Source organism: Raphanus sativus, chromosome 9 (genome assembly GCF_000801105.2).
Source record: "Raphanus sativus cultivar WK10039 chromosome 9, ASM80110v3, whole genome shotgun sequence".
Classification (NCBI taxonomy): domain Eukaryota; kingdom Viridiplantae; phylum Streptophyta; class Magnoliopsida; order Brassicales; family Brassicaceae; genus Raphanus; species Raphanus sativus.
The window spans coordinates 22,081,083-22,108,733 of record NC_079519.1 but is presented as its reverse complement, the minus strand read 5'-3'; the positions used below and the strand labels follow the sequence as shown (position 1 = coordinate 22,108,733).

Here is a 27,651-nt window from a genome sequence, read left to right as displayed (position 1 = left end):
CACAATTAACCAAAAAGGAACGCATGCACGTGATAAAATATTCAAGAAATTGATAGCATAGGAGTTCTTTTCATAAAGTTTGACAAAGTGATTCACGATTTTTTCAATCCAAAGGACTCTAAAGAAAGTTGGTTTGACAAAGACAGACAACACTTGTGCTAAGTTATTACAAAGACAACAACTCAATCAAACTTCAAAAGATGTTGATGATAACAAAACCAAAGGTAAGACTTTTTTAACTCAACATAAGTTTTTAAAAGGAAAAGAAAAAAACAGAGATTATGGCATTGATTTTGGTGAGGCTTTAGTGAAGCCTAGTGAGCTCTTCAACTCTCTTACACAACTCTTCAACTTGAACATTCATGGATTTAGATATCTCCTCCATCTTGTTCCTACTCAGATCCAGAAACGACTCGATCAAGTCCCCATCCAAGAAGTTCCTCGCTTCCACGGTTCTCTTCTCGTTATTAAACGATCTCCACTGCTCGTGGCTCAGTCCCCCAACTCCTTTGATCACTTTCCTCAAACTAGACTGCAACTTATCCAAGAAAGCATACTGTTCTTGAGGCAGTGAAGCAATCACTCCAATCATTCCATTCACTGTACCGAAGATAACGGTTGGGATCTGACCAATCTCTGAATCAGGTAGCCTCATCACCAGTGATCCATGGCAGAATCTGTTCACGAATTCCCCGAGGTGATACTCCCCAACTACCTCTAACCTGCCTCGTTCTTCATCAGTAGCACCTTCACTGTTCTTCTTCACTGTTAACAGATTGAAGTTGTTCTCAGCACCAAGGTAAGTATCATCATCAAGTATCTCAACCGCAGACATCCAATTGGCATTGTAATCCCGAGCTCGTTCCTCAATTGCACCTTCCTCGTGCTTTAAAGCACCACACAACATGAAAAAAATTCAAGAATTTAGACATGCTAAAGCTATCGGTTTTAAGCACAAGAGATTTCAGTTCATAATTACCTTATAGATCAGTAAAGAGATCGATTTCATGAGATCACCAACAACGATGAAGTCACCACGGGTCTGTACATAGAGAGCTAGAATGTGTCCGTGATGTCCACATTCAGACTGCAATTCACGAGTGCCATCTTCACGCAGCATCCACTTGTATAACTGAATCTTCTGATTGATAGCAGCCAGAAGCTTTCCATTAAAGGCATTGAGAGAGTACACAGCTCCTTTGGTTTCTTTCTCAGCGATAAGCTGTAGTTTCCCATCTTCAACCATAAATACTAATATCCTTCCCTGCATTCACAAAAAAAAAATATAATATTAATAACTTTTTGACTTGATGTCTCAGAAGAATAGAAGATACCTTGGTTGGTTCATTTTCCTCCGGTAAAACATACGCAGTTCCAACACAGTAATAAACATGTTTGTCGTCGGTGAAGGAGCAGCTAAGTATGGAGCAAGCGTATTCAAAGGCATCCAATGGGTAAGTTGACATGAACTCGAAAGACTGGTCATCCAAAAGACGAACAAAATGCATTTCGGATTCTTCAGCATTGGTCTGGTTTCCCAAACTGCAGATACCAAATGTTCGTGTCTGTTCCTGATGGCAGATTCGACGAGCATGCTCCCCCAGAGGAATAGTGCGTATGTGAAGCTTCTGAATATCATCAATGGTGCCAATTGTAAGTTCACCTTCTCTGGCAATCGCTAAACTGCCTCACAAGGGAGAGAGAGAACCAACCAATCAGAACTCACAGCCTTTTCAATTCAATCATTAACTTGAAACCAAAAAAAAAAGAATATGAAAGGATGTTTTAGTTTACCTGTCGGGAAAAGCAGCGGAGTTGAAAGGACACATATAACTAACTTCTTTAAGATTGACATTGCTGTATAGCAACTTCTTGTTGCTGCTATAGATTACGGTTGGTCTATCTGATGCAGCAAAGACATGCGTGGCGCTTTTCGATGAAAACGTACGCAGAGTTATAGGCTGAGTCCCAAGTGATACTTTCTTTCTGTCTTTCAGTTGCCCAGTAGTCGTATCCAGCTGAAAGTTCAAAAGATGGCCATCTCCAAGAGCACAGAGCAAGTAAGATATCTGCAACATAACACTAAAGTTTCACACGGTTCTAAGCTTATCTGAAGCATTATTCAATCAAATCATATAGTACCCCTTCGAATGAACAGAGAAGAACAGATCGGGGAATGATCTCTCCTCCTAGTTGCTCTTTTGTAATAAGAGTCAGCTCTGGCAGCGAAAAAATCCTGACACTTATATCTGTCCACATCCCAACCGAAGCTAGCTGACTGTAGTTAGGATTATCGCCGATAGGATTGATGTCAAGGCAAGAAACCTCGTACTCAAGAACAGCATGCTGCACTTCTGTCAATTTCCCATCTCCAATTTCTAGATAAACCAAATGCCCACCTCCAGTTGCCAACAGAACCTACCAATCAAATCAAAGCATCCATTTACAAATGTTTATGTGTATTGACACTCTAACTTAGATTTCTCTTTCACAACAAATATTTTCAATGTAACGGCTACATACAATGATACAAAGCTGTTAAACCATATCTAGGATGAAAAGACAAACCTGGCTGGCGTTTGCGGTTGCAACATTAACAGTGAATCCAGCTGGGGAATGCCACTCATCCCGCAATTCTCTAGTTGTAGAGCTGACTAGTCGAACAGAATTCGAAGTAACCTGATTCAGAAGAGAGGCCAGGAAAGTAAGCTATCAAATACACTGATTTTCTTCTGAAAACTCTCAAGCACTATTAAAAAGAAAAAAAAAAACTTGCCTGTACAAGCTGATTGTACACAGCATCATGGCAAAATAAAGTCTGGACTTGAGACAAGAAGCCCTCAATCTCTGTTTCTTCCAGTTCATCCTCGAGATTCATGGCTAATATGCGAGTTTCACTGATAAAGCTAACCACGAGGAATGTGTCGAAGGCTTCATCAACTGAAGATTTCAATGACCACATTCCCTTGATACCTTCAAGTTCCACAGACGCCTGTAATTCAAAATCAGATAAGAAAATTTGAACATACAAGACATGGAGATTTTGTGACATAAATCAAACCTGTTCATTGATTCCTATTCCATTGCGAACTATGCGGAGGGAACCATCCTTAAATGCTCCAGAACAAGTTACAACCTGACCTTGCCCCTGTCTCTCGAGGTCGACTACACAGAAGTCGACAATAGGCCCAAGGTTGGTATACCTTTCCAAGACTTCTACATATGAGCCTTTTGCATCAGGATGTAGATTTAGCTTTACGAGCTGCAATTGGAAAATCAAACATGTAAACACTCAGATAGTTATTTTTACGTTTCCTAGAACCCAGAGATAAGAAATAACAATTCTTTTTTCTTTCTCGTCTTTGCTGTGTATCAATAAGGAATGTCGATTAACAATTAGACACAGCTACATGAACAATATCGTTTTACATTCTACATGAACAATATCGTTTTACATTCTACATGAACAAATTAAGCAAAAAGAGTTTGGACCACGTTATTTCTAACACACCTGAGAATCGCCATAGCTTGAGCCGACAAAGACAACGGCATTGTCAAGGTATGATATAGTGGATGCAATAGACGTTTCACCCAGAAGCTCAATTTTTAGGCCAGTGACCCTTCAGATACAAATAAAAGTAGCATATGCACAAAGTAAATTAAGTTCAGTAGAGCTTTCAATTGTATAGAATATGGAATGGTGTAACAGTTAGTACACTTACTTCTCTTTCTCGTGAGTTATAACAAGCAGGTGAACCAGTCCAGCATGGTCACCAAGAAGATACCTAGAGCCATCAATATCAACTCTTCCATATGCTTTAGTGATGGACTGGACAGGAAGATAGAAGGTCAGATAACAAACTCAGATAATAGTAAAAGGGGAACTCGCAGAAATCTCAAACAACAATTTACAAAAGCAGGTGAGATTAGGTTGAAAGAACTTACAGGTCTTATTGGTATTGCTTTGAATGCATTAGCACTGCAATAGACAATTGTTTCTTCACCAATAATAAGGACTCCACAGAGAGGTGGTGGTACAGGAATCAGTAAGTCAGCACCATTGTCGAGATTGTTCTGTGACCATGGACCCTCGACAAAATCCTTATCTTTTAGAGAGACTTCATACGTTTTAACATGACGAGCATCTTTGTTATCCTATGAAAACAAACATTAGTTAGTCCCACCGGAGAAAATTCTACTAACAAATAAGATTCTAAGCAAAAAAAATAAAAAGCAGAAGAAAAATCTGTTGAAACAACTACCAAAAGAACATATATTATCCTACTGCAAAAAGTTCTTTCTATAGTGAAATATAGTAACACTCGGAAATAAAGAACGAGGTTAAGAATCAAATGCAAAAAAAAAAGTCAAAATTTGGTATACTATGATTTCGTATTTCTTCATTCATTCCCAGCCAATCAAAAAAAGTTTATTTTTTCATTCATTCCCATCCAATTCTTTGATAATTCTGAACTTTAGTCTTAATATATATTTTTTAACTCTTAGTATAAGGCTGTACAGAGATTATTCCACACAGTCATGTTAAGATGTTTCCACACCTGATAAAGTACTGCAATTGTGGGCTTTGCACATCCAAACAGAAACTTGATATCCAGAACCTGCAATTCCTCCAGCCTGAAATTTAGGCACCACACTCAGTATATTATCATTCAGTTTTAAAATGTCCACAGAATAACGATACCGTAAAGAGTCAAGAGGACAGAGTCTATTACGGATTTGCTAAATAATCTGACTCATGGAATAGGACACACACAAAGGTGACGATAGAATGCAATATGCTACCTGATATTAAAAGCTTCCTTGAGCTGTCCCTTATTGTCAAATGGTATAACCTGAAGAAGAACCAAAGAAACAGAACGCATCATCATACATTGTATAAGGAAAAGATAAGTAGAAGTTAAGTAACATAATATGTAATTCAGTAAAAGAGCACTCGTTTATATACCTTGAACAAGCCGTCATACAGATGGAGTCCAATTAATCTGCAATCTGGATCTATTATGCCAATCTACAATATAAAAGTGTCAAAACAGTAGTAAGTTAAATGCCAGCCAATCTTTAATGACAACACATATTGTTCAATGAAGGAAAGTAAAGGATTTTAAGAACTCTGGAATGCACAGTGCATCGAGACGTAATTCATTACCTGGCCATTGTCTGTTGGTCGGCCAATACGATCAGAAACATCCCCCATTGCTCTGAAAATTTGTCAAGACATCATATTAATTAGAGCAGGCATGGTTATATAACGAAGGAGAAGTAACACAACTGGTCGGTTAGCGTAAACTGAATGCATGAAAAGATGTGATAATTTTGGAAGGCCTACCTTGTGACAAGCTCGGAGGACTCAGCATCCCATTGAAGAACACAGAATTTGTGTCTCTCAGTTACAATGAACAAAAAGTCTTGTGTTTCTCCCTGTAAAGAATGGTGGAAAACATTGTAACTTACTAATAAGACCATGATAAAAGAACATGATAAGAGTTGAATATATATACTCACATGGGGCCTGAACAACTCCAAGGTAGCAATTCTTCCATATATTGGAACATCAAGCATAGGCTGCAATATAAGAAGATCCAGCATCATACTACTAACAGAACAAAGCATGACTCATACTCTAAAGACTAAAATGAAAGAAAAAACAAGATAACAGAGATGTGTGTAGTACCTGAAGCCCCTGTGGGGTAAGTAAATGGATCTCAATTCGAGTACATTTCCTGCAACCAGATCAAATAACCATATAATGGATCTGATACATGGACATTCATTCTGAATTAAAGAAAAAAAAAAGATAATTCATATTGAAAAAGATATCATCTTTTATGTTTATTAGTGAAGCCTCTTCAAGATTTAAGTTAGTTTCAGACTTGAGAGAATTGAGCAGTGAATGAATCTAAGGTTCCCTTTGAAAACCCTAAACCTCAAAATTAACAGTTTCTATACAACAAAAAGGGAAAGCCAAAATTGATGAGAAAAGAGAGGAGAGTTCATACGCAACGATGAGATTGAGCTCTTGAGGACTGGTGAAGTTTCCGACGCACGAGTGAGTGACACTGGTCGGCTTGTGAGCCGTCACGACGTAGTTCCATGAGCTCATCTTCTTCTTCTGGATTTTACTGTCTACTACGCGAGGGCTTTCCCGCCTCTGATTCGGGAGAAGCTTCTGGGATTTCGCTAAAATGAGGTTTGGGGATTTTAACGAAGGAGAGAGAGAATGATAAAAAGAGGCGAAACTTGAAGAACGAAGAAGAAAGACACCCGTCGACAGTGACGGCCGGTTCGGTGTACAACTGACACTTAGATGAATAGTTCGGTTCGGTTCGGTTTGGTATACTTTCCGGAATTACGGTTATATTAGAGATGTTGGTGTCCAAAGAAAAATATTAGAGATGTTTTTTTTTTTTGAAAAAAAATATTAGAGATGTTATTCGTTATTTTTAATTGATTAAGACGTTTCGGGGTATTTTTCATTTTATATATAATAAGATAGTATTTTATAAAAAAAATTATTTAAAACAACATAGAAATTATAACACTATTTTGTTCATATTAATTTACAATAATATTATATTATTAATTACTGAATTAATTAATATATATTTTATTAAAAATATTTGATATTTTAGAAAATATTTACAATAAATTTTACTATAAGTAATAATAAATTTAGATTTGTAGTTAAAGTTGATTTATTTCTAAATATATTATATATTTGATTGATTCAATTAAATTAAATAATCAAACAAATCATATTTAAAATTAATGAAATGATATGTCTAAGCCTTTTGTACGGTATATTTTAGCCTTTTCTTTTAATAGAGTAAATTTATTAATTATCAAATTTAACATGTGATTTAAAAATACATATAAATTATTTAGGGTTTTTATGAGAATTACATTTTTATCTTTTGTAAAAAAATCTTCTTAATCCACAAAAAAATTATTGTGAAACTAAAACCACTAAAAAATCTGAATAAATATATACGAAATTTATATTATTATTTAAAATTATATAACTATGTTATATTATTTTTTATAAATATTAGAACATAAAACAAATAATAATAAATTGAGTCAAGATTTTTAAATTCAATAAAATACCAAAAATAACTCACTACTGATATTACTAAAACAATACTTAAAAATATCTATTAAGATTGATCATATAATACTTCGTTTCATGTAGTACAAAATTCAGAAGTAAATAAATTTTTACCAAAAAACTTCAGAAAAATACCAAAATCTCTTAAACCGGATTAAGCACAAAACTTAAATGATGGTCGGGTTCGGCCTGCAATACAAGATGGTTCCCGCCTACTTCCCGGTTAGTCTTCAGCTAAAAAAAAATTGGAATTAAAGGGCCCAACTTCTGATACAAAAGAGCCTACTTGTATGATGGGCTCAAGATGGAGTAGCTCTTTAATGGGCCAAGTCCGTCCGGTTCGACCGTTTCCTGAGGAAGACCTACCTAGGTTTTTGTGAAAAAAGCGAAGTGTAATTTTAAAGTTGTGAACTTCCCGACCAAATAAACACAAAAGCGTCTTGTTCTGCTCCGCCGTCACCGCTAAACCCCGAAGCTAACCTTAAACCCAGTCTAATCAACTCTCCTGCTTTAGCTGAGCTACAGAGAGAGAGAGATAAAGAGAGAGGGAAGGATGAAGTACCCGAAAGGTGGAGGCTTTAAGAGAGGCGGTAAAAAGGGTTCGAATGACAGGGATCCATTCTTCGAGCAAGAGACCAAGAAACGCAGGAAAGTCGGTTACGATGACGACGAAGACATCGAGTCTATCGACTCCGACGCCGAAGAGAACGGCTTTGCGGAAGATAAGAGAGAAGCTAACGAAGCCGAGGACGAAGACGAGTTCGCCGACGAGACGGCGGGAGAGAAACGGAAGAGGCTAGCTGAGGCGTTGCTGAAACGAACCAGAGAAGCAAGGCGGAGAGAGCTTGAAGAACGTGACGACGAGGAAGATGATGATGATGATATTGTCAAGACGTTGATGAAGAAGCAGCTCGAGGAGACTGGTAGGGTTCGAAGAGCAATCGCATCGAGGTAATGAATTGATCTCTTTATTTCATTTGCTAAGATTTGGTTATAGTAATAAAGTTAAAGCCTTTTTTTTGTAATGATTCAGTGTTCAGGAGCCGGTTAGTAGCGATGGGTTTCGTGTGATTGTCAAGCACCGACATTCTGTTGTGTCGGTTGCTCTGTCTGATGACGACGCTAGAGGCTTCTCAGCTTCCAAAGACGGTACTATTCTCCATTGGGATGTATCCTCTGGGGAGAGGGAGATATACAAATGGCCGAGTGATGAGACTCTGAAGTCTCATGGGATGAAAGTGAGGGAGCCTCGGAATAAGAAACACAGCAGAGTGACTCTTGCTTTAGCTGCTAGCTCCGACGGTCGTTACTTGGCGACTGGTGGAGTTGATCGTCATGTTCATATATGGGACGTGCGGACCAGAGAACATGTCCAGGCCTTTCCAGGTCACAGGAACACAGTTTCTTGTCTGTGTTTCAGACACGGTTCCACGGAGCTCTATTCTGGTTCTTTTGATCGAAGTGTCAAGGCGTGGAATGTAGAAGATAGAGCTTTTGTACAAGACAGTTTTGGACACCAGGGTGAAGTCCTAGCCATTGATGCGCTAAGGAAGGATCGTGCGATTTCTGTTGGAAGAGACAGAACCATGCAATTACACAAGGTGAATTTGTTAGTTCTCTCTCTCTCTCTCTCTCTCTCTAAGTCTATCATCTTCATATGGTTTCGGGTGTTCTGTATGTGTAAGTCTTTGTTTTTATATGATTTGTAGATGTCTGAGCAAGCTCGTGTCGTCTACCGTGCACCTGCATCGTCTCTTGAGAGCTGCTGTTACATCAGTGATACGGAGTACCTGTCTGGTTCGGATAACGGAACTGTTGCACTCTGGGGCATGTTGAAAAAGAAACCGGTGTTTCTCCTCAAGAATGCACATTCCGTTGTAGCTGATGGAATCACTACCATTAATGGTAAGTTCCTTTTCCTCTGCTCTGTGATACAATTGAAGTTTAATGTTGCAGCATATAGTTACAAAATAGCAGAACACAATTGACTTTCTTTTTTCCATAGCAGAAAATGGTGATGATGATCTTGTGGAGTATAATAACTCATGCACATCAAGTTCTTGGGTAAGTTCGGTTGCTGTATGTAGAGGTAGTGATCTAGCTGCATCTGGAGCTGGTAATGGTTTTGTGCATTTGATGGCTGTTGAAGCAAGTGCCATTCGACCTTTATTCAAGCTTCCTTTGGTAATTATTCTTTCCCCTTGTTATATTTTTTATTGTTTTGTTGATGCATCTGTTGTATGTGAGAGTGTTTAATTTCTTACCTAACTAACACTTAGCCTGAACTCACTTGCATATGAGAAACTTGTATTGATTCTAGTGCAACGAGAAGCACTAACTTCATGAAGTAATAATCTCAAAATGCCTTTTTCTGTGATCTTACAGTCTGGATACGTGAACTCTATGGCTTTTGCAAAATCCGGAAAGTTTCTGATTGCCGGTGTTGGACAGGTACGTTGTGATCCTCTCTTATCATTTGTCTTACTTTGTTCTCTGTTTTGTGTGTGTGTAAATGCTAATCTCGAAACTGTTGTGTGTTGATATGGCAGGAAACGAGATTTGGAAGATGGGGATGCTTAAAGTCTGCGCAGAATGGCGTTGCAATACATCCCTTAAGGCTGTCATAAGGATATTATCACATTTTTGAGTTGCTAGAAGCCAAAATTGATCTCAAGTTATATGTAAAGACTTTCAACTCTTCATGTTTTTACTCCCTTTTTTGTTTGTTCTATTGTACTCATTTCGGTTTTTTAATAGAAGAGAGCGAAGAACATTAACGATCTTTTTAGGTTCTAATGAATCCAAGTGGTCAATAAATCATTTAAATAAGGGGAAATTATCAAAACCAATTTCAAAACCAAGATCCAGAGATACAAAGACTTGAACATTTATCAAGATCTGGACAAAGCTTTAAGAAAATCTTTATTAAGATCCAAGACACAACTTGAGGAAGTCGAGTTTGCGAAACAATAAAACGAGAAGCTGCATGTATTATACTCTTAACTCAAGCTTGGAATTCCTAGAAACAGTCTCTTGAAGTCTCTGCCTATGGCACTTCTCGGTTCTGTTCCATTCTGAATATAGAATCAACTGGATGAAAAGAATGCAGGGAATTAATTAGAAAAGCTCTTGGACAAATATACAAACGTATCACACAAGGGGAGACTTGAAGCAAACAAGAAAAATGCAAACATGATAGAAAGAATAAATAAACAAGAACATATACAGCAAACAAAAAGAAACGAAACAGGAGAGACATACATAAGGACTAAAGTCTATATGGAGAGAAGCACAAGAGTTACAAAAATGCTAACTACAAGTGTTTGATTATCATTATTCACCAACTTGCTACATGAAACTTGTTCTTAATAAATTGACAAGTACGAAATCTAGCTAGCCATCAGTTTTGACTTATTTCTACAACCAAGACACCAGCCTTTAACATCACAATATCAACAATACTAACCATCAACCCTAAACAAACGATTGAAGCTCATAGCAAAAAAAAAAAACAAGAGCAAAGATACTGACAAAATCTCTAAGCTTTTTATACATTTTAACGTCACACTAGTACGGTAGTACCTATCAATCCGACTGAAGCTCATAGCAAAAACAAGAGCAGAGATGGCATATTGACAAAATCTATAACCTTTTTATACATTTTCTACAACAAAGTGCACCCAAAGACACCAGCCTTCAACATCAGATATCAATACTACTAACTATCTACCCTAAACATACGGTGTACGCTCAATTCCAAAGCAAAAACAAGAGAAAAGCTGACATAATGACAAAATCTATAACCCTTCTATACATCTTCTACACCAAAAGATGACAGCTTTAACATCAAATATAAAAATACTAGTAACTATAAAATCCTAAACAAACGCCTAAAGCTGTCTCCAAAGCAAAAGCAATACAAAATCTCTTTATACATTTGCTACAACAAAGTAAAGATCAAATCCTAAATCATGAGTCCGTTTCACCAATCAATAGCATAAGAGAAAAGAAAGCTCAAACCTTTAAAAAAACGAATCATCTCAATTTCTCTTTACTGGAGCTCTTCTTAGCGGCGTCCATAACCTTCTCAAGATACCCTTCAATCGGCGGCGTAAGCGTAGCCATCCCTCTATTCGCCGGAAACGGAGTCAAATCAGGCTCCAAAGCCGCCACCTTCAGCTTCTCCGGCAACGCCTCGATCGCCTCCCTCTTCATACTCAACAACACGGTCTCCGCAGCCCTCCTCTCCCTATGCTCCCTCATCAGCACCTTACTGTTCTCCTTCGCGAGCCTCTCCCCGTCCTCCGCCGTCACCTTATACTTCACCAGCTCGTCGGCTCCGAAGATCCCCAGCGAGACGTAATCCAGACCCGCCGTCCCGATCCGGATCGGCTCGTCGGCGATGCTCCCCATCGCGGCGGCTCCTCCCTTCTTCTGAATCTCCGTGTCTCGCTGCTTCTCCTTGCTGATCAGGCCCAGCTTCTCGCGCTGGGCCTCGCGAGAGGCTTCTTTCGGGGTCAGGGAGCGGACGGGGCAGGGGGCGTTTAGGCACTGCTCGTAGAGCTTCTGCTTTTCGTCGGAGATTCGGCCTTTGCCTTTCGCGGCTTCCTCTCCGTCTCCGGCTCCTCCGGCTCCGGGGGTTTTGCCGCCTTTCTTGGTGGAGAGCTTGTTACGCTTCAGTGGCTGGCCTGTTTTGAGCTTGGCTTTTCCTTTGGGGGTTCCGCCGGCGGAGCATCTCTGGATGAGGTTGTAGCTGAGGGAGTCGATGATCGGTTTTGGTCTCGTGACTCGAATCATGTTTTTGAGTGTTTCTGATCTCACGCCGAGAGGTTTCGTTTGAAATCGTGTTTTGGGAAGGAAGCAGAGAGATTTAGGGTTTTGACTTCGACTGTGAAAAGAGGAGCTCAATCTGAAACGACGTCGTTGTTTGAGTGAAAGAATGATGATGGCACGAGACTGTAAATTTGGGTGAAATAGAGGGTGTCTTTGTCATCAGCTAAAGTTACGCCATGACCATTTTGTACAAATTCATATCATGTATGGCATTTTATTTCTCCTCGATTGGATTCCATCTGAATTAAAACCGACTATTTGGTACAATTTCGGTTCGGTTGGTTAATATTTGGTTCTACTGTTCTAGTTCTCTTCTATTTTGGTAAGAAATAAGAATAAACATTTGTTTGACAAAAAAAAAAGAATTAACATTTATAACTAAACTCAAATCTAAACCAAAATATAATAATTTGCATTATAAAAATATCCGAAAAGGTTTTATATATCATGTTTTATCTAAGTTCGACAAAAAATAATAAAAATAACATGATTTAAAGATCCAAAATAGTATTTGAAATAAATAAATAGTATCTTATATATTAAAACAGAAGTCACAACTTCTCTTCATGTGTGATTTTTTTAAAAGGGACCTTCTTTAGAAACCCATATTTCATTTATTTCTAATTAACATTATGGTATCATTAAAATATCACATCTTAAATAATTGACATATATAACAACTTCACCTATAAAATTATCTTATTTTCTAATTATAAAAATCTGTTGACAAAAAATCTAACAAAATCTTATCAAAAATTTAAAACATTTTTATAAAATTAAGCATTGATTAATTTCGTGATTAATAGTCTAATATTATTATAAACTAATGTTAGTTAAGATTTTATTATAAAATAAAAATAAAATTTGTATACTATTTTCTTAAAATTTCTAACATAGTCTATATTATCTATTAAAATAAAAGTAATGAATTCTTTCATGTTTTATTTTATAATTTGGACAATCCTTTAAATTTTAATATTTTATTGAAACTAGTAATATATATAGAATCTTTAAACTACTTTAATCACAATATATTAGAAAATTAAGTAACACAAGTTAACATTAGAAAACTATATAATAAATGTATATAAATTAACATGTATTTCATTAAATTAATAATACAAAATCTTTCAATCATGATATCTTTTTATATTTCGGAATATATTATCTAAAATGAATAAACATAAAAAATATTGCAAATAGAAAATTTGGTTTTAAAAGTCGGCGGATCAAAACTGAATATAAATATAATACAATATGATATTTAATATGTTGTTTAATGCATATATTAATTTGTTCTCAAGATCTAGTTTATTTTAATTCTACTGTTTATATATATAAATTTGCGGTACTACAAAGCGAAAATTATGAATCTTTCAAAAAAAAACCATCTTTGGTGTTCAAAAAAAAACCCATCTTATTCATAATTGCACAAAACTGAGAACCAAGCCAATTGTTTGTCAAACCGAACCAAATACAAAATAAGTTTTTCAAACCGTATGCAAACCATAACCAAGCCACGTGGCGACAACTCAACCTTCCAAACACAAATCACTTGACAAAAAAATGATACAATTCAAGAGTCACAGAAACAAGACGAAGCTGAGCTATATCTTAAGAGTCTTATCATCCATACAAAATGGATCATCACAAACATTTATTCAATTGCAGAAATGTAAAGAAAAACCCAGAGAGAGAGACTATTACACAGCTCAATACACTTCAACATGCCATTGCTTGTTCTTCCTAAGCTGAGTAAGCTTCTGCTCCCAGCTTTCACCTCTCTCCTCCGCAACTCTCTTAAGCGTATCTTGGATCCCTGGCATCATTCCTTTAAGCCCACAAAAGTAAATATGAGCTCCATCATCCAAAAGCTTAAAGATCTCATCGCTGTACTCTTCAATCTTGTCCTGCACATACATCTTCCCACCTTTCTTGTTCTTCTCTTCTCTGCTCAACGCTTTATCATACCTGAAGTTCTCTGGATAGTCCTTGAGGTAGCTTGAGAACTCTTCGTCGTAGAGAAGACTGTCTGAGTTAGCCACACCGAGGAAGAGCCACGCGAGTCCATCAAACTTGAACGTGGGAACGTTCTCCATGAACATACGGCGCAAGTACCCTCTGAATGGAGCTACTCCGGTTCCAGTAGCAATCATTATATGAGTAGCTTTTGGATCATCTTCAGGTAAAAGCATTACCTTTCCAGATGGACCTGTTAAGTGTTAACAACTTCAGCTTTTAGCTAATGATAACAGTTAGAAGTTAATTAAGATAACTTACCTGTGATTTGGACCTTATCTCCAGGTTTAGCATTGCACAAGAAGTTACTACACACACCAGCTTTTGAAGGATCTTCCTTTCCTGTCTCTGGATCATAGTACTGAGCTCGGCGAACGCATAAGCTAGCCGTCTTGCCATCAAAAGAATCACCATATCTTGTTGACGCAATAGAGTAAAGCCGAACATTGTGAGGAGCACCAGGCTTCTTAGGATTCTCACCCTACGGAAGCAATGCATCATAAGCAGCAGAAGTTCAGAAACAGAAGAAACACAAGACAGTACTTACAGGAGGAATCACTCCATAGCTCTGTCCTTCCCAGTAAGGAACCTTCCCATCATGATCAATCACAATGTGGCAAGTCTCTCCAGGTGCTTGAGGACCGACGATTCTCTCAACCGAGACAATCTTTGCAGTGTAAGGCTCCTTAGGCCTGTACAAGTTCAACGGAGTCTCCTTGGGATATTCAAGCTCTAGAGGAGTAACCGAGACTTTGGATCTGCTAGCTTGCTGCTGAAGTGACATACATACTGTGGACCGTTTCTTCAAACTCGGTTTCCTAGATACCGTATCTAATCTCAGAAGAGGACTCCATGACTTCTCAGTGAAGCTTACACTTTGCACCTGAGACAGAATCAAAAAGTCAACGCTTACCACACACTAATGGAGAGGTTTGTTTTGTAAATAGCTCCTTCCACTTCCAAATAGATACAAAAATCAGATTTTGCTAACTTCTGCTACTAAAGACTGTACCTTTCAATACCCAGTTCATTACAAGTCTAACATTAGTACAAAACCCACAAAGACAACAACATCTCAAGACCATCTAAAGCCTCTGAAACAACATAGTTCTACTAAAGACTGTACCTTTCAATACCCAAGTTCACAACAAGTCAAACATTAGTACAAAACCCACAAAGACAACAACGGGACCATCTAAAGCATCTGAAACACAACGTTAGTTCTGTAAAATTGATTATTTAAGATGAATTTTGTTCACCTTAATCAAAGATTGGCTCGACCCATCAATTCCAATAGGAAGGGCAACATACATCTGAAATCAAAACAAAAACTTTTTCGTTAGATCAGCAAAATATGCAAGGAAGTAAAAGAGTATATAATAGCAAAAAGAAAAAGGAAAAGACCTGAGAAAGAGGAGTTGAGAGAGCCATGGTGATGAATAAGAATCTGGATTATTAGTTAGATCGCAAATCAAGAAGAGTAAAATGATTGAGGGGGAATTGAAGAAGGAGATGGTTTTCTGGGTTTAATAGTGAAAGGGGTAAGGAGTAGGAAGATCCTTTGGAGGCCCAGAAAAAGACACAAAACAGCCCACACACTGTCTGCAAATTCTCAATTGGTTGGCTCCTTGGGACAGTGGATCTCGGTGGACTACTTATTGCTTTATTCTTTAACGACGTTCTCTTTAACTATTATTGTTTGATTGGGGATGCAATCATAAGAGACAAAACTGGGTTTTCCAGCAAATTATCTGTGTATTTATTTTCTTGAAAAAATAAGAAAAGTAATGCTGTCACAATTTCAAAGTCAATTTTGAAAGTTCAAAATTGGCAAATTCATCAATGTTTTATAATAAAAATACTGAACATATATTTTCATCCGTATATTATTATATATAATATTATACTCTAATGCATAAATATAACTAATTAAGCATTTATGCTGAACAGAGTACTTTTTTAAATATTTCTGGTCCAGTCGACCAAACTGTATTACGGATCTCAGGGCATCCGCATTAGTGAACCCTTGATAGGGTTCATAAGAATTTTTTATTACTTTTTTGGTGGGACCGTGAACAGTGATGAACCTCTCTCTAGTGTGCATCTGCATTAGTGAACCCGAAAATGAAGTTCTTAGGAATAAAATAATATATAAATATATTTTTTTTCTAATACTTTGAGGATTCATAAATAAAATAAAATATATATTAAATTTTTAAAAAGTTTTGATTCAATACAATGATTATTGATTACATAATTTTTTTTTTAAAAGTTTTTATTCAATACATTGACAATTGACCAACATACAAAGATTATTCATCAACATTACCAAATTTTTGCCATATATTTTCAACTAAATCAGCTTTTAAACGAGCATGTATCTGTGAATCCCGAACCTCATTACGAATGACACGGCTGATATTACCGATATCACCTTTTTCATTTATTTTTCACGTTTGGGCCTATGAACTCGAGCCCACGATCTCGTGGAAATGTCTCAATGCACATACCCTGACAAGCTTATGTTTTTTAGATCTAACACTTGGTCACGTGATGCCTTGGTCACGTGATGCCACAATATGTATTTATTTCTTTTGCGGAAGACTTTCAAAAAAGCGGTTTATGCGATCATTCAAGGGTCTGTTGGGCCTTGCCGTGATAGAATGTAACTATTATGGACGCATGAGGTGGGGCCTTTATCGAATGTTACTATTTATTAACGGGTTAACTGAGTGGGCGGGGTAGGGTGATTGTTACGATTAGGTGGGTAAATCAAAGAGCAGTGAAAACCCAATAGCAAAATGTGTCTAACAGTTTGAAAATAAGTTCTTTAACCATTTTGTATTAGTATCTAGCATCCAAATATGCCATGCACACTTCACACCTTGCGCAACACGTCTTCTAACTTACTCCAAGCAGTCGCCATTGTCTTATAAGTCGAGATCATGCTTCTGGCTTGTACCATGGTCACTTCAGATTGAGTTGAAATTTGAACAAGCCGCTCGTAGCTGACATGCGAACTGTCAAGCTCTGACCATCACAAAAGCATGAAGTCAGAATCAAAAAGATGTTGGAACTCGTTTTTGACAAAGTGGTGTGGACTATTTTTCCGATGGGATTTTCGACGGAGACGTCTATCGGAAAGACCGGAACTTGGGCACGATGTAATCGTCACCGTAAACACTATGAGTTAGTGTATTTGTTGGTCAAAATCGGAGTTGTGTTGAATGAGAAATGGAGGTTCAAAGTGAGTATTATGCAAAGCTTATAAAGCTTTAAATTTGGCTAAGTATGAAATATTTAGCAAATAAATCACTTTGAATATTTGGATTAGAATTTGAATTTGAATTTGTTAATGGGACATTATGTCAATTAACTTATTTGGTTATTCTTATTCATAATAATTTTTATATGTTTATTTAAATATAAAAATTAGAAATCCAAGCAAGTAATTAGAGTTTGTTGACTTGGTCAAAAACCATAATGTTACTTTGCAAGCTAACGTATGTGAGTTAAGGAAATCAATTCCATTACTACAATTGAATGAGACGTTAGCTGGCTCTATTACTACATAACGTGTACTAATTTTTTTTTTATGTTAAATAGAAGAGAGTACTTGTGTAGAAGAGATACATTGACACAAATCATTTGTTGAACAATTCCTCATATTTTTTCGTTCTCTTTCTCATTGATAATTTTTTCTTGAGTCTGAGAGTATACACAAAACTAGTTTCGCCAGGCTTCTGATAGAGTGACGCAAATTCAGAAGATTGTTTGCAGTTGTATCCTGGGACTCATTACGTTATCGAACCGTCGCACTACGGGACGTATTTTGAGTTAAGGAAAGAGATAATATCTCGTCTCTGCAGTTGAATCATCCTTATTTTCTTAAATCTTTGGTATAATCTTATCAATTTTTATTTATAATATTCAGTAATCCGTAGTTTATAATTTACGGTTCTATCAGTCTTAACTCAAAAATATCCGTTTATTGTTTTGCACTAACCGGACTGATTATTGTAAAAGTGTTTTCTTTTAAGAACAGGTTGATCATTTTTTGGTAATAGGCGTTGAAAATTGGATCAGCTCCTTCTCGGTATCAGCGTTGAAATTTTCTATCTCTCGCTTACGTTTGTTTTGCAGGATTTGGTGATTAGTTTTAATCGCGTTAAGATCTTTTTTTTTTTTGATTTAATTTTGTCTCGGCTCTTCTTTGATAGCTTTATTCTTTCGTTTAATATTGCTATCTGATTCGCTTTAGTCAATATTGGTTTGTTGCATCTTTGTCAGTTTTCCTTTGTTGCTTTATGTTGTTTGTTAAAGGTTTGACTTATATTGCATTTGTTTTTTGATTAATCGGATTAAAAAAAAAAAAAAAACATAGTTGGCTTTTTTGGTTCCACTTCAAGCAATCGTTCGTTCTTGATTATTTTTTTTTAACTCGCTTTTAGTGGAAAAAGTCAGGACGATTATTTTCTCATTTGACCAGTTTATATCTTGTGTTATTGCGTTTGATTTGACCTTTAATTTGATCTGTTATTGCGTTAAATTTGGTCGTACCTCCGTAACGTTTAAGGTTTCAGAATTTATTTTATTCTGTTTTTTTTATTGAATTAATCATTTGATTTTTATTCAAGTTGTTGAAATTATTTGTATTCGTTATTGAAATATTCTAATCTGTTTATTGGGTTTTTGTAAGCAGATTAAATTTCAAGTATGTCTTACAACACAAGTATGTCGATCTTTTATAGATCAAGTGATGCGATCGGCAGTGGATTAAATGAGTCGACACCTCAAATTCATTTTGAGAGTGGTCTGCCATTTATGATTCCATTTGCTATGAAAACTGAGATGTCTGCTGATTTTAATCAGAGCATTCAGATTGAAAATGACATGTGTGCTATGGTCACTGAAGTCAATTCAAATGATATTAATTCAAAAGACTGGTGGTATGACACTGGTTCCACAACTCACATATGCATTGATAAGGACATGTTTAGTACCTATCAAAAATGCAATGTTGAGGAGATGTTGTTAATGAATAACACCGACTATTCTATTATTGAAGGTTGTGGCGAAGTGAAACTTGCGCTAATTTTTGGACAAGAGATAATTCTCAAAAATGTTAAACATGTCCCAGATATGCGAAAGAATCTAATTTCCGGTTCGCTATTGAGCAAGGCTGGATTTGTAGTAACTTTCGAGTCTGATAAACTTGTGCTAAAGAAAAATGATATTTTCTTGGGCAAGGGATATGTTGAGGATGGACATGTCAAAATGTGTATTAAGACAGTCTTATCCACAAATGAACCAACTGCTTGTTTGGTTGAATCATTCAAAGTTTGGCATGAACGATTAGGACATGTAAATTATAAATCTGTTCAAAGATTGATTAATTTAAACCTAATTCCGAAATGCAAACTGAGCAAGGAGAAATGTGAAGTATGCGTACAAGCAAAACTCACAAAAACTCCATTCCCTCATGTTGAGAGAACAACTGAACCTCTTGGTTTAATTCATACAGATTTGTGTGATTTAAAATTTGTTCAAACTAGAAATGGGAAAAAATATTTTGTGACTTTCATAGATGATTGTACAAAATATTGTTATGTCTATTTGCTAAGAAGCAAAGATGAAGCATTGGAAAAATTCAAGGAGTATAAACTCGAGGTTGAAAACCAACTTGATAGAACTATAAAGATAGTTCGAAGTGATAGAGGAGGCGAGTATGATGGACCATTTGAGGTGTTCTGTAAAGAGCATGGCATTATTCATCAAACAACTGCTCCCTATTCACCTGAATCTAATGGAGTTGCGGAGCGTAAAAACCGAACTCTTAAAGAGATGATGAATGCGATGTTGCAGGAGTCTGGGTTAGCCCAGAACATGTGGGGGGAAGCTTTGCTTACCACAAATTATATCCTCAACAAAATACCAAACAAAGTCACTGGTAAAACACCATATGAACTTTGGAAAGGTGTTGTACCTTCGTACAAAAGTTTGAAAGTGTGGGGGTGCCTTGCAAAAGTCGCAGTACCACCTCCCAAGAAGGTTTCAATCGGACCTAAAACCGTGGATTGTATTTTCATCGGATATGCCCATAATAGTGGTGCTTATCGATTCTTGGTTCATAAGTCAGATGTACCAGATGTACATGTCAATACAATTATGGAATCAAGAAATGCATCTTTCTTCGAACACATATTCCCGTATAAGAATAAAGAAAGATCAAAACGAACTCGTGAAGAAAGTGATGCAAACACCTCTGGATATGAGGCGAGCACTTCTGGCACATCTTTTGATGATGCAGAATTATTTGAAGATGAACCTAGACGTAGCAAAAGAGCTCGTAAGGAAAAATCTTATGGTGAAGACTTTTTAATGGTCTTTCTTCTTGAGAATGAACCAAGAAGTTTCGCTGAAGCTATGTCTACACCAGAAGCTGATTTTTGGAAGGAAGCTTTCAATAGTGAATTTGACTCCATTATGCAAAATCATACATGGTATTTGACCGATTTGCCACAAGGGTTTAAAGCCCTAGGGTGTAAATGGCTTTGCAAAAGAAAGTTGAATATTGATGGCTCAATTGATAAGTACAAGTGTAGACTTGTGGTGCAAGGTTTCCGGCAAAAAGAAGGCTTGGATTTCTTTGACACCTATTCTCCGGTAACGAGAATAACTTCTATCAGAATACTGATAGGAATTGCAGCATTGAGAAACTTAGAAATTCATCAGATGGATGTCAAAACTGCCTTTCTAAATGGTGATTTAGAAGAGGAGATTTATATACAACAACCTGAAGGGTGGGTTGTCCCAGGACAAGAACATAAAGTTTGTCGACTTGTGAAGTCATTGTATGGACTTAAGCAAGCTCCAAAACAATGGCATGAAAAATTTGACAATGTTATGATGTCAAATGGTTTCAGTATTAATGAATGCGACAAGTGCATATACTACAAAAGTACACCACATGGGTACGTTTTGCTTGGTTTGTATGTTGATGACATGCTCATTATTGGTAGTAATAAAGACATGGTCAGTCAAACAAAGAACATGCTAAGTAACAAGTTCGAAATGAAAGATATGGGATTAGCTGATGTTATCCTAGGGATTAAGATTTTTCGCAATTCCGAAGGAATTATCTTATCTCAAACTCATTATGCTGAAAAGATCCTTGAGAGATTTAAATCTTACTCAAAAGGAATAGCAAAAACTCCTGTAGACCCTAGTTTTCACTTGACGAAAAATTTAGGTGAAGCAGTGTTACAGTCGGAGTATGCTCGTGTCATCGGTAGCTTAATGTACTTGACAAATTGTACTAGACCCGATTTAGCACATGCAGTCAATGTACTAAGTCGCTACACGAGTAATCCAGGACATAACCACTGGAAAGCCATAACAAGAGTATTAAACTATGTACGTTATACTAAAACTTATGGGCTAAACTATGGTAAAGAACCAGCAGTTTTGGAAGGATACAGTGATGCCAACTGGATTTCCGACTCCAAAAACTCTAAATCCACGAGTGGATATGTCTTTACTCTTGGTGGTGCCGCAGTTGCTTGGAAATCTTCCAAACAAACTCTATTGGCCAGATCAACTATGGAATCTGAGTTCATAGCTTTAGATAAAGCTGCAGAAGAAGCAGAGTGGCTTCGAAATTTTTTGGAAGATATTCCTATGTGGGATAAACCAGTGTCGGCATTACGCATACATTGTGATAGCCAAGCGGCAATAGGCCGGGCACTGAGTAGTTTGTATAATGGTAAATCTCGTCATATAAGAAGACGTCATAAAACCATTAGACACTTGATCTCAACTGGTGTAATAACGATTGATTACATCAGAACAAATGAAAACCTTGCGGATCCATTTACTAAAGGTTTGTCACGAGATCAAGTTGTAAAATCATCAAGAGGAATGGGTTTAAAGCCTATGAACTAAGATGAGGTTTGGCGGTAACTCTACTTATCAGATTGGAGATCCCAAGAAATAGGTTCAAGGAGACAACTAAGTCAAACTAAGTCTGCCCAAAGCACTGTAAGACTTCGGTCTATACCCAGTTCCCAGGATGATTAAACAGTGCTACATGTAAGGAATAGAGGATAAGCATTTGCTTTTAATGATTTGTGTCCATTGTTTTGAGATATGAATGGAGTAGTACATGATACTCCTCTAAACAAAACTAATGGCAAATCACCTTGTGAGTGTGAAATGAGGCCGTTTCTAGGAGAATAGTGAAAGGCTATATTCTCTAAGTTCACTCATGATTACCAGGAATGTTCACGGCCAAAATGAACACAATAGAGAAATTAGTTTTGTGAGAGAATGAAGCTGTGTTATAGCTATTGTCTAGGTTTACACCAAAGCCCGGGAGGTTCAAGACATCATGGCCACCTCCTGGCCGAGTAAATCCGATAGCTATTAACAATGACTGGTTCAAGGCTGAAAAATTGCTACCAACTCATCATGCAGTGGATTTTTCGTTCATACTCTCAAAAGTTTTTTTTTTCTTTTGAGTCATGTGTATAGAGTCATTTCTATTCATGTGGGGGATTGTTGGAACTCGTTTTTGACAAAGTGGTGTGGACCATTTTTCCGATGGGATTTTCGACGGAGACGTCTATCGGAAAGACCGGAACTTGGGCACGATGTAATCGTCACCGTAAACACTATGAGTTAGTGTATTTGTTGGTCAAAATCGGAGTTGTGTTGAATGAGAAATGGAGGTTCAAAGTGAGTATTATGCAAAGCTTATAAAGCTTTAAATTTGGCTAAGTATGAAATATTTAGCAAATAAATCACTTTGAATATTTGGATTAGAATTTGAATTTGAATTTGTTAATGGGACATTATGTCAATTAACTTATTTGGTTATTCTTATTCATAATAATTTTTATATGTTTATTTAAATATAAAAATTAGAAATCCAAGCAAGTAATTAGAGTTTGTTGACTTGGTCAAAAACCATAATGTTACTTTGCAAGCTAACGTATGTGAGTTAAGGAAATCAATTCCATTACTACAATTGAATGAGACGTTAGCTGGCTCTATTACTACATAACGTGTACTAATTTTTTTTTTTATGTTAAATAGAAGAGAGTACTTGTGTAGAAGAGATATATTGACACAAATCATTTGTTGAACAATTCCTCATATTTTTTCGTTCTCTTTCTCTTTGATAATTTTTTCTTGAGTCTGAGAGTATACACAAAACTAGTTTCGCCAGGCTTCTGATAGAGTGACGCAAATTCAGAAGATTGTTTGCAGTTGTATCCTGGGACTCATTACGTTATCGAACCGTCGCACTACGGGACGTATTTTGAGTTAAGGAAAGAGATAATATCTCGCCTCTGCAGTTGAATCATCCTTATTTTCTTAAATCTTTGGTATAATCTTATCAATTTTTATTTATAATATTCAGTAATCCGTAGTTTATAATTTACGGTTCTATCAAAAGAAAGAACACAAATAATAAAATTGACCAAAGATTGTTTTACCTTCATTTGTCATGCTGTTCATTATTTTGATGCACAGCTTCATCGTTGGAATGTCGGCCAGTGGCTTAGGACCGCGCAAAACCTAGAATTTGAGAAAAGGTCACACAGTATCATTGACAAAGCAAAATAAAAGACTCAAGGATGAAAGCTACCTGTCGCTCATCTCCGCATACTTTCGTGAAATAACTATTTTCTCATAAAACGAGAAAACGTAATTCCCACAAAAAACATTAAAATGTAATTTTCCGCCAGAACCGGAAAACACACAATTTCCCACCAAAACTGGAAATCGCGATTTCCGCCAAAATCGGAAAACAATCTTTTTTGCCGAAAATTCAATTTCTCGCAAAAACAAAACCGGAAAACGCAATTTCTTATATTGTGTATTTACTTATTCTATTTACGATAGATGTTAATGTAATATTTCTATTTCTTAATTGTATATTAATTTACTTATTTTTTTATTTTTCTTATATTGTATATTTACTTATTCTGATTTTCTTGCTTTATACTGTATGTTTATTTTTCTTATATTGTATATTTACTTATAAAAATATTTGGAAATAATAAAAATGTAAAACCGTAAATTTTTTAAAATGGGTGTGTAAATGTAGTTTTTACATTTTTTATATTGTATTTTTACTTATTTTTACTTTTTCTTATATTGTATATTTACTTATTTATGTTTTTTGCTTTTATATCAAATTTTAATATTATGATAAATGGTTAATGTAATATGTCTATTTCTTATATTTCATATTTAATTATTATTTATTTTATTACATATTTTCAGATATATGTTTGATGTAGTTTTTCTATTTCTTATATTGAAAATTTACTTATTTTTTTATTTTTTTTATCTTGTATATGTACTTATTCTAATTTTATTTCTTTTATATCAATTTTTAATATTACGAAAGATATTTATGTAATATTTATATTTCTTATATTTTATATTTAATTATTATTTATATATATATTTCATATTTACTTATTATTTATTTATTTTTTAATAATGCCAGGTAACATCTTTTGAAAATATTACATTTAGTTTTTTTGGAAATAATAAAAGTGTAAACTAAATGTAAAAAATGTAATACTACCATTTCTTATACTGTATATATTTTATTCTAGTTTTTGAATTTATTTATTCAACTTTTAAATATAAAATGTTAATAATACATTATGGACATTTTAATGTAATATTTTTTATATTATATTCTTTGAAGAAAATAATAATAGTGACATATGATATTTTTTGGATAATTTTTTAACACTGATGTGGATGATTTATAGAGTCTCAAAGGATCTCTTTTATTAGTAGGGATTACAAAAAGAACTCATAAGAAGTAAAATGGCCAAAGAAGTTTCACTATAGAATTGAAAGACCCTCATACTTTTTGTTTTATAGATATATGATTAATAAAATAAAAAATAAAAAATAATTTATGTTCAAAAAAAAAAAATAATAAAAAAAAATAAAAAATAATTTTTCTTATACTTTTGAAATTCATGTTTTTCAAACTATTTTAAAATTTTGTTAGATTTCCTTTTAAAATTTGAAAAAGATTTGGGAAAAAATTAATTTTGAAACTTTTTGATATTTATTTATTTAATTTTTTCAAAATTTTAAATTTCACCTCCAAAACTACCAACGATTAATTATAACGGAAAAATAGAAAAATGGGACGTTGACAACTTGAGTTTGTCAGTCTAATATTTTATCTAAATTTTTTGTCCAACTAGAACTTTAATTTCTGTAAATACAATTATACCATCAAATTAATCTAAATTAAATTTAACTAATATATATAATATTTTAACTTACAGAATTTAATACAATGTATAAGTAAAAGAAAAAAAAGTAAACACTACGACTGCGTTTTCTCTTCTTCTTCTTTTTCCCAACTCGAGCTTCGTCTCCGTCAATCATCACTGCTCCATTACTCCGGTGGTTCTCCGTGGTGGCGCTGCTTTGTCTCTACGTCCCATTGCACCGGTATCACTCTCTCTCTCTTCCAGTTGTCGACTCATCTCCTTCGTTGCAGCCACCATCGCTTTACTGTGCTCTCCTTCGTTGCAGCCACCATCTCCAGTTGTCGACTCATCTGCTTTGTTCTCCACTCACCGGAACCACTACTGCCGTGTCATCTCTGCCGCAGTCACAACCCGAGAGCATTGAATCGAGCAGGCCACACCTTCACGCAGCGCCCGATCGGTTCTCTCGGATTGTTCAGCTCGTCGTTTGGACCGAGCCACACCTTCACCATTCGTCTTCTCCACATCACGAAACAGACATGGATAACTTCTAATATATTGCACACTTGGCCCCTAAGATTTGTAACTTTCTGATTTTACCCAGAACTTTTTAGTTTTATAGATTAGTCCTTGATTTTGCTCCAAAACTTCTGATTCGAGGAAATATTTTTAATGTTCATCGCAATACTTTTAAATTTACAGAAATATCTTTATGATTTCGCCTTAAACTTGCAATATGCGTTTTGACTCTGTTATATGCAAACACAATATATACAAAACACAGAAATTAATTGTGGAGTAATTCAGGATTAGTTTCCATATTTTTTAATTTGCCTATAGTATTCATCCTATCACGCACAAAACATAGTAGAGTAGGTGAGAAACATTTAAAAGAGAAGTCATGATTTTTTTTCATGTGTAATTTTTTTAAAAATAGATTTTTCTTAAAAAATCATATTTTAATTATTTCTAACTAATATTTTGGCATCATTAAAATATCAAATCTTATATACTCAACATATATAACAACTTCACCTATAAAACTGTTTTAGTTTTATTTTTAATTATAGTAAATTTTGTTGACAAAAATCTAACATAATCCTACTAAAATTTTAAATATTTTGATATAATAATGCACCATTAATTTCGTAATTAGCAGCATAATATTATTCAAATCAGTTTTAATTAAGATTTTATTATAAAACAAAACTTAAAAATTTGTATGTTATTTTCATAAACTTTATAATCATAGTACATACTACATTAAAATAGAAGTACCATATGAACTAAATAGAAAATTATATTAAATTAATAAATTAACTTATTTATTTAAAAATTATATTTCATTTAGAATATCATTCACTATTAAAAGGTATTTAAATTCGTAAATCATGTATAAAATTTAATAAAATAATAAGTCTCAGTTCTCTAAACATAACAATATATTTACTTATAAAATCCTGATATTTTAAACACACCAATAAAATATAAATTATCCTCAACAAATATCTAATCTGTAGTATAACTAAATAAATTTTAAAAGATACATATTCTAGACTTTTCACATATATTAAGAAAATACATTAAAATTTGATTGAAAAAGCATTGTTTTGTGATAACAATTTTCCATAACTTTTAGCCAATAGAAATCCAATAAACACCATTAACGTTTTTGAAACTTAAAATTTTTTCATTATATAATATATTGTAAAAGTAAAAAATGTATCTTTGTGAAACAATATTTTTTCCTAGAATATGGATCTTTTAAAACGGAAGGAGGATATTTTAAGGGTTTAATATATTTGATTATTTCAGATTATAAATTTATATAATTACAAAGTAAAATGTGTAAAATAAATCTTTATATATTAATAATGTAAAATAAAAATTTAAAGGATAAAATTATAGAACTACATTATATATAACAACAAAATGTAAATTTGAGAATTAAAGTAAATATTATTTTTAATAATACCTAATTGAAATATAAAATAATTCTTTTTTTTAACTTTACGTATATTAGTTTGTCAAATAGTCAAAGACAAATCCAACAAAACATATATAAAATAAGAAGTAACAAATTCATGTGAGTTTAAAATAACTAACTGAATAAATAAAAAATCTATACAATTTATTATTTTTAAAAATAATACAAATAATTAAATATAGACATAAAAACGAAAATAAAAACCCGCACGGTTGTGTGGGTCGAGATCTAGTTCTTCCTTAAATATAACAAGATAAAAGACAGAACATGTTATGACACATAATATAGACAAAGTATATAGTTAAATGGTGACTATATGTTACTATATAGCTGTAGATAGACTGAAGATATTTTCTAGATTATAACGTAATGGATTCTACTTTTGTTAGAATATACAAGAAAAGCTAGGTTACATTATATACTTCGGA

The 27,651-nt window shown here is 34.8% G+C and overlaps 4 protein-coding genes across 5 annotated transcripts; 1 reads left to right on the top strand and 3 right to left on the bottom strand.

The window, feature by feature from the left end:
- Window positions 1-38: 38 nt before the first annotated feature.
- Window positions 39-6,250, bottom strand: LOC108827795 (DNA damage-binding protein 1a). Its single transcript, XM_018601278.2, has 19 exons — window positions 6,018-6,250; window positions 5,693-5,741; window positions 5,524-5,583; window positions 5,348-5,439; window positions 5,168-5,219; window positions 4,967-5,029; window positions 4,804-4,853; window positions 4,560-4,635; window positions 3,946-4,155; window positions 3,723-3,829; window positions 3,512-3,620; window positions 3,062-3,262; window positions 2,777-2,992; window positions 2,569-2,679; window positions 2,143-2,418; window positions 1,795-2,069; window positions 1,335-1,683; window positions 980-1,264; window positions 39-886 (listed from the first exon to the last, which is right to left on the bottom strand). The coding sequence occupies exons 1-19, from the start codon at window positions 6,119-6,121 to the stop codon at window positions 305-307; spliced, it is 3,267 nt and encodes a 1,088-aa protein (XP_018456780.1). The 5' UTR covers window positions 6,122-6,250; the 3' UTR covers window positions 39-304.
- Window positions 6,251-7,518: 1,268 nt separating this feature from the next.
- LOC108828575 (U3 snoRNP-associated protein-like YAO) lies at window positions 7,519-9,908 on the top strand. 2 transcript variants are annotated; one of them, XM_018602310.2, is made up of 6 exons: window positions 7,519-8,077; window positions 8,160-8,727; window positions 8,836-9,031; window positions 9,132-9,310; window positions 9,512-9,577; window positions 9,676-9,908. In XM_018602310.2, exons 1-6 carry the CDS (start codon window positions 7,680-7,682, stop codon window positions 9,751-9,753), a joined length of 1,485 nt encoding a protein of 494 aa, XP_018457812.2. In that variant the 5' UTR covers window positions 7,519-7,679; the 3' UTR covers window positions 9,754-9,908. The 2 variants fall into 2 exon arrangements, with proteins under 2 accessions (XP_018457812.2, XP_018457813.2); XM_018602311.2 differs by having other exon boundaries at window positions 7,521-8,077; window positions 9,135-9,310.
- A 35-nt stretch (window positions 9,909-9,943) lies between these two features.
- Window positions 9,944-12,059, bottom strand: LOC108828576 (uncharacterized). The gene is made up of 2 exons (XM_018602312.2): window positions 11,147-12,059; window positions 9,944-10,216 (listed from the first exon to the last, which is right to left on the bottom strand). The coding sequence occupies exon 1, from the start codon at window positions 11,921-11,923 to the stop codon at window positions 11,162-11,164; it is 762 nt and encodes a 253-aa protein (XP_018457814.2). The 5' UTR covers window positions 11,924-12,059; the 3' UTR covers window positions 9,944-10,216; window positions 11,147-11,161.
- A 1,438-nt stretch (window positions 12,060-13,497) lies between these two features.
- Window positions 13,498-15,617, bottom strand: LOC108828536 (ferredoxin--NADP reductase, root isozyme 1, chloroplastic). The gene is made up of 5 exons (XM_018602264.2): window positions 15,383-15,617; window positions 15,238-15,291; window positions 14,526-14,861; window positions 14,240-14,459; window positions 13,498-14,171 (listed from the first exon to the last, which is right to left on the bottom strand). Exons 1-5 carry the CDS (start codon window positions 15,407-15,409, stop codon window positions 13,672-13,674), a joined length of 1,137 nt encoding a protein of 378 aa, XP_018457766.2. The 5' UTR covers window positions 15,410-15,617; the 3' UTR covers window positions 13,498-13,671.
- Between the last annotated feature and the right edge of the window lie 12,034 nt (window positions 15,618-27,651).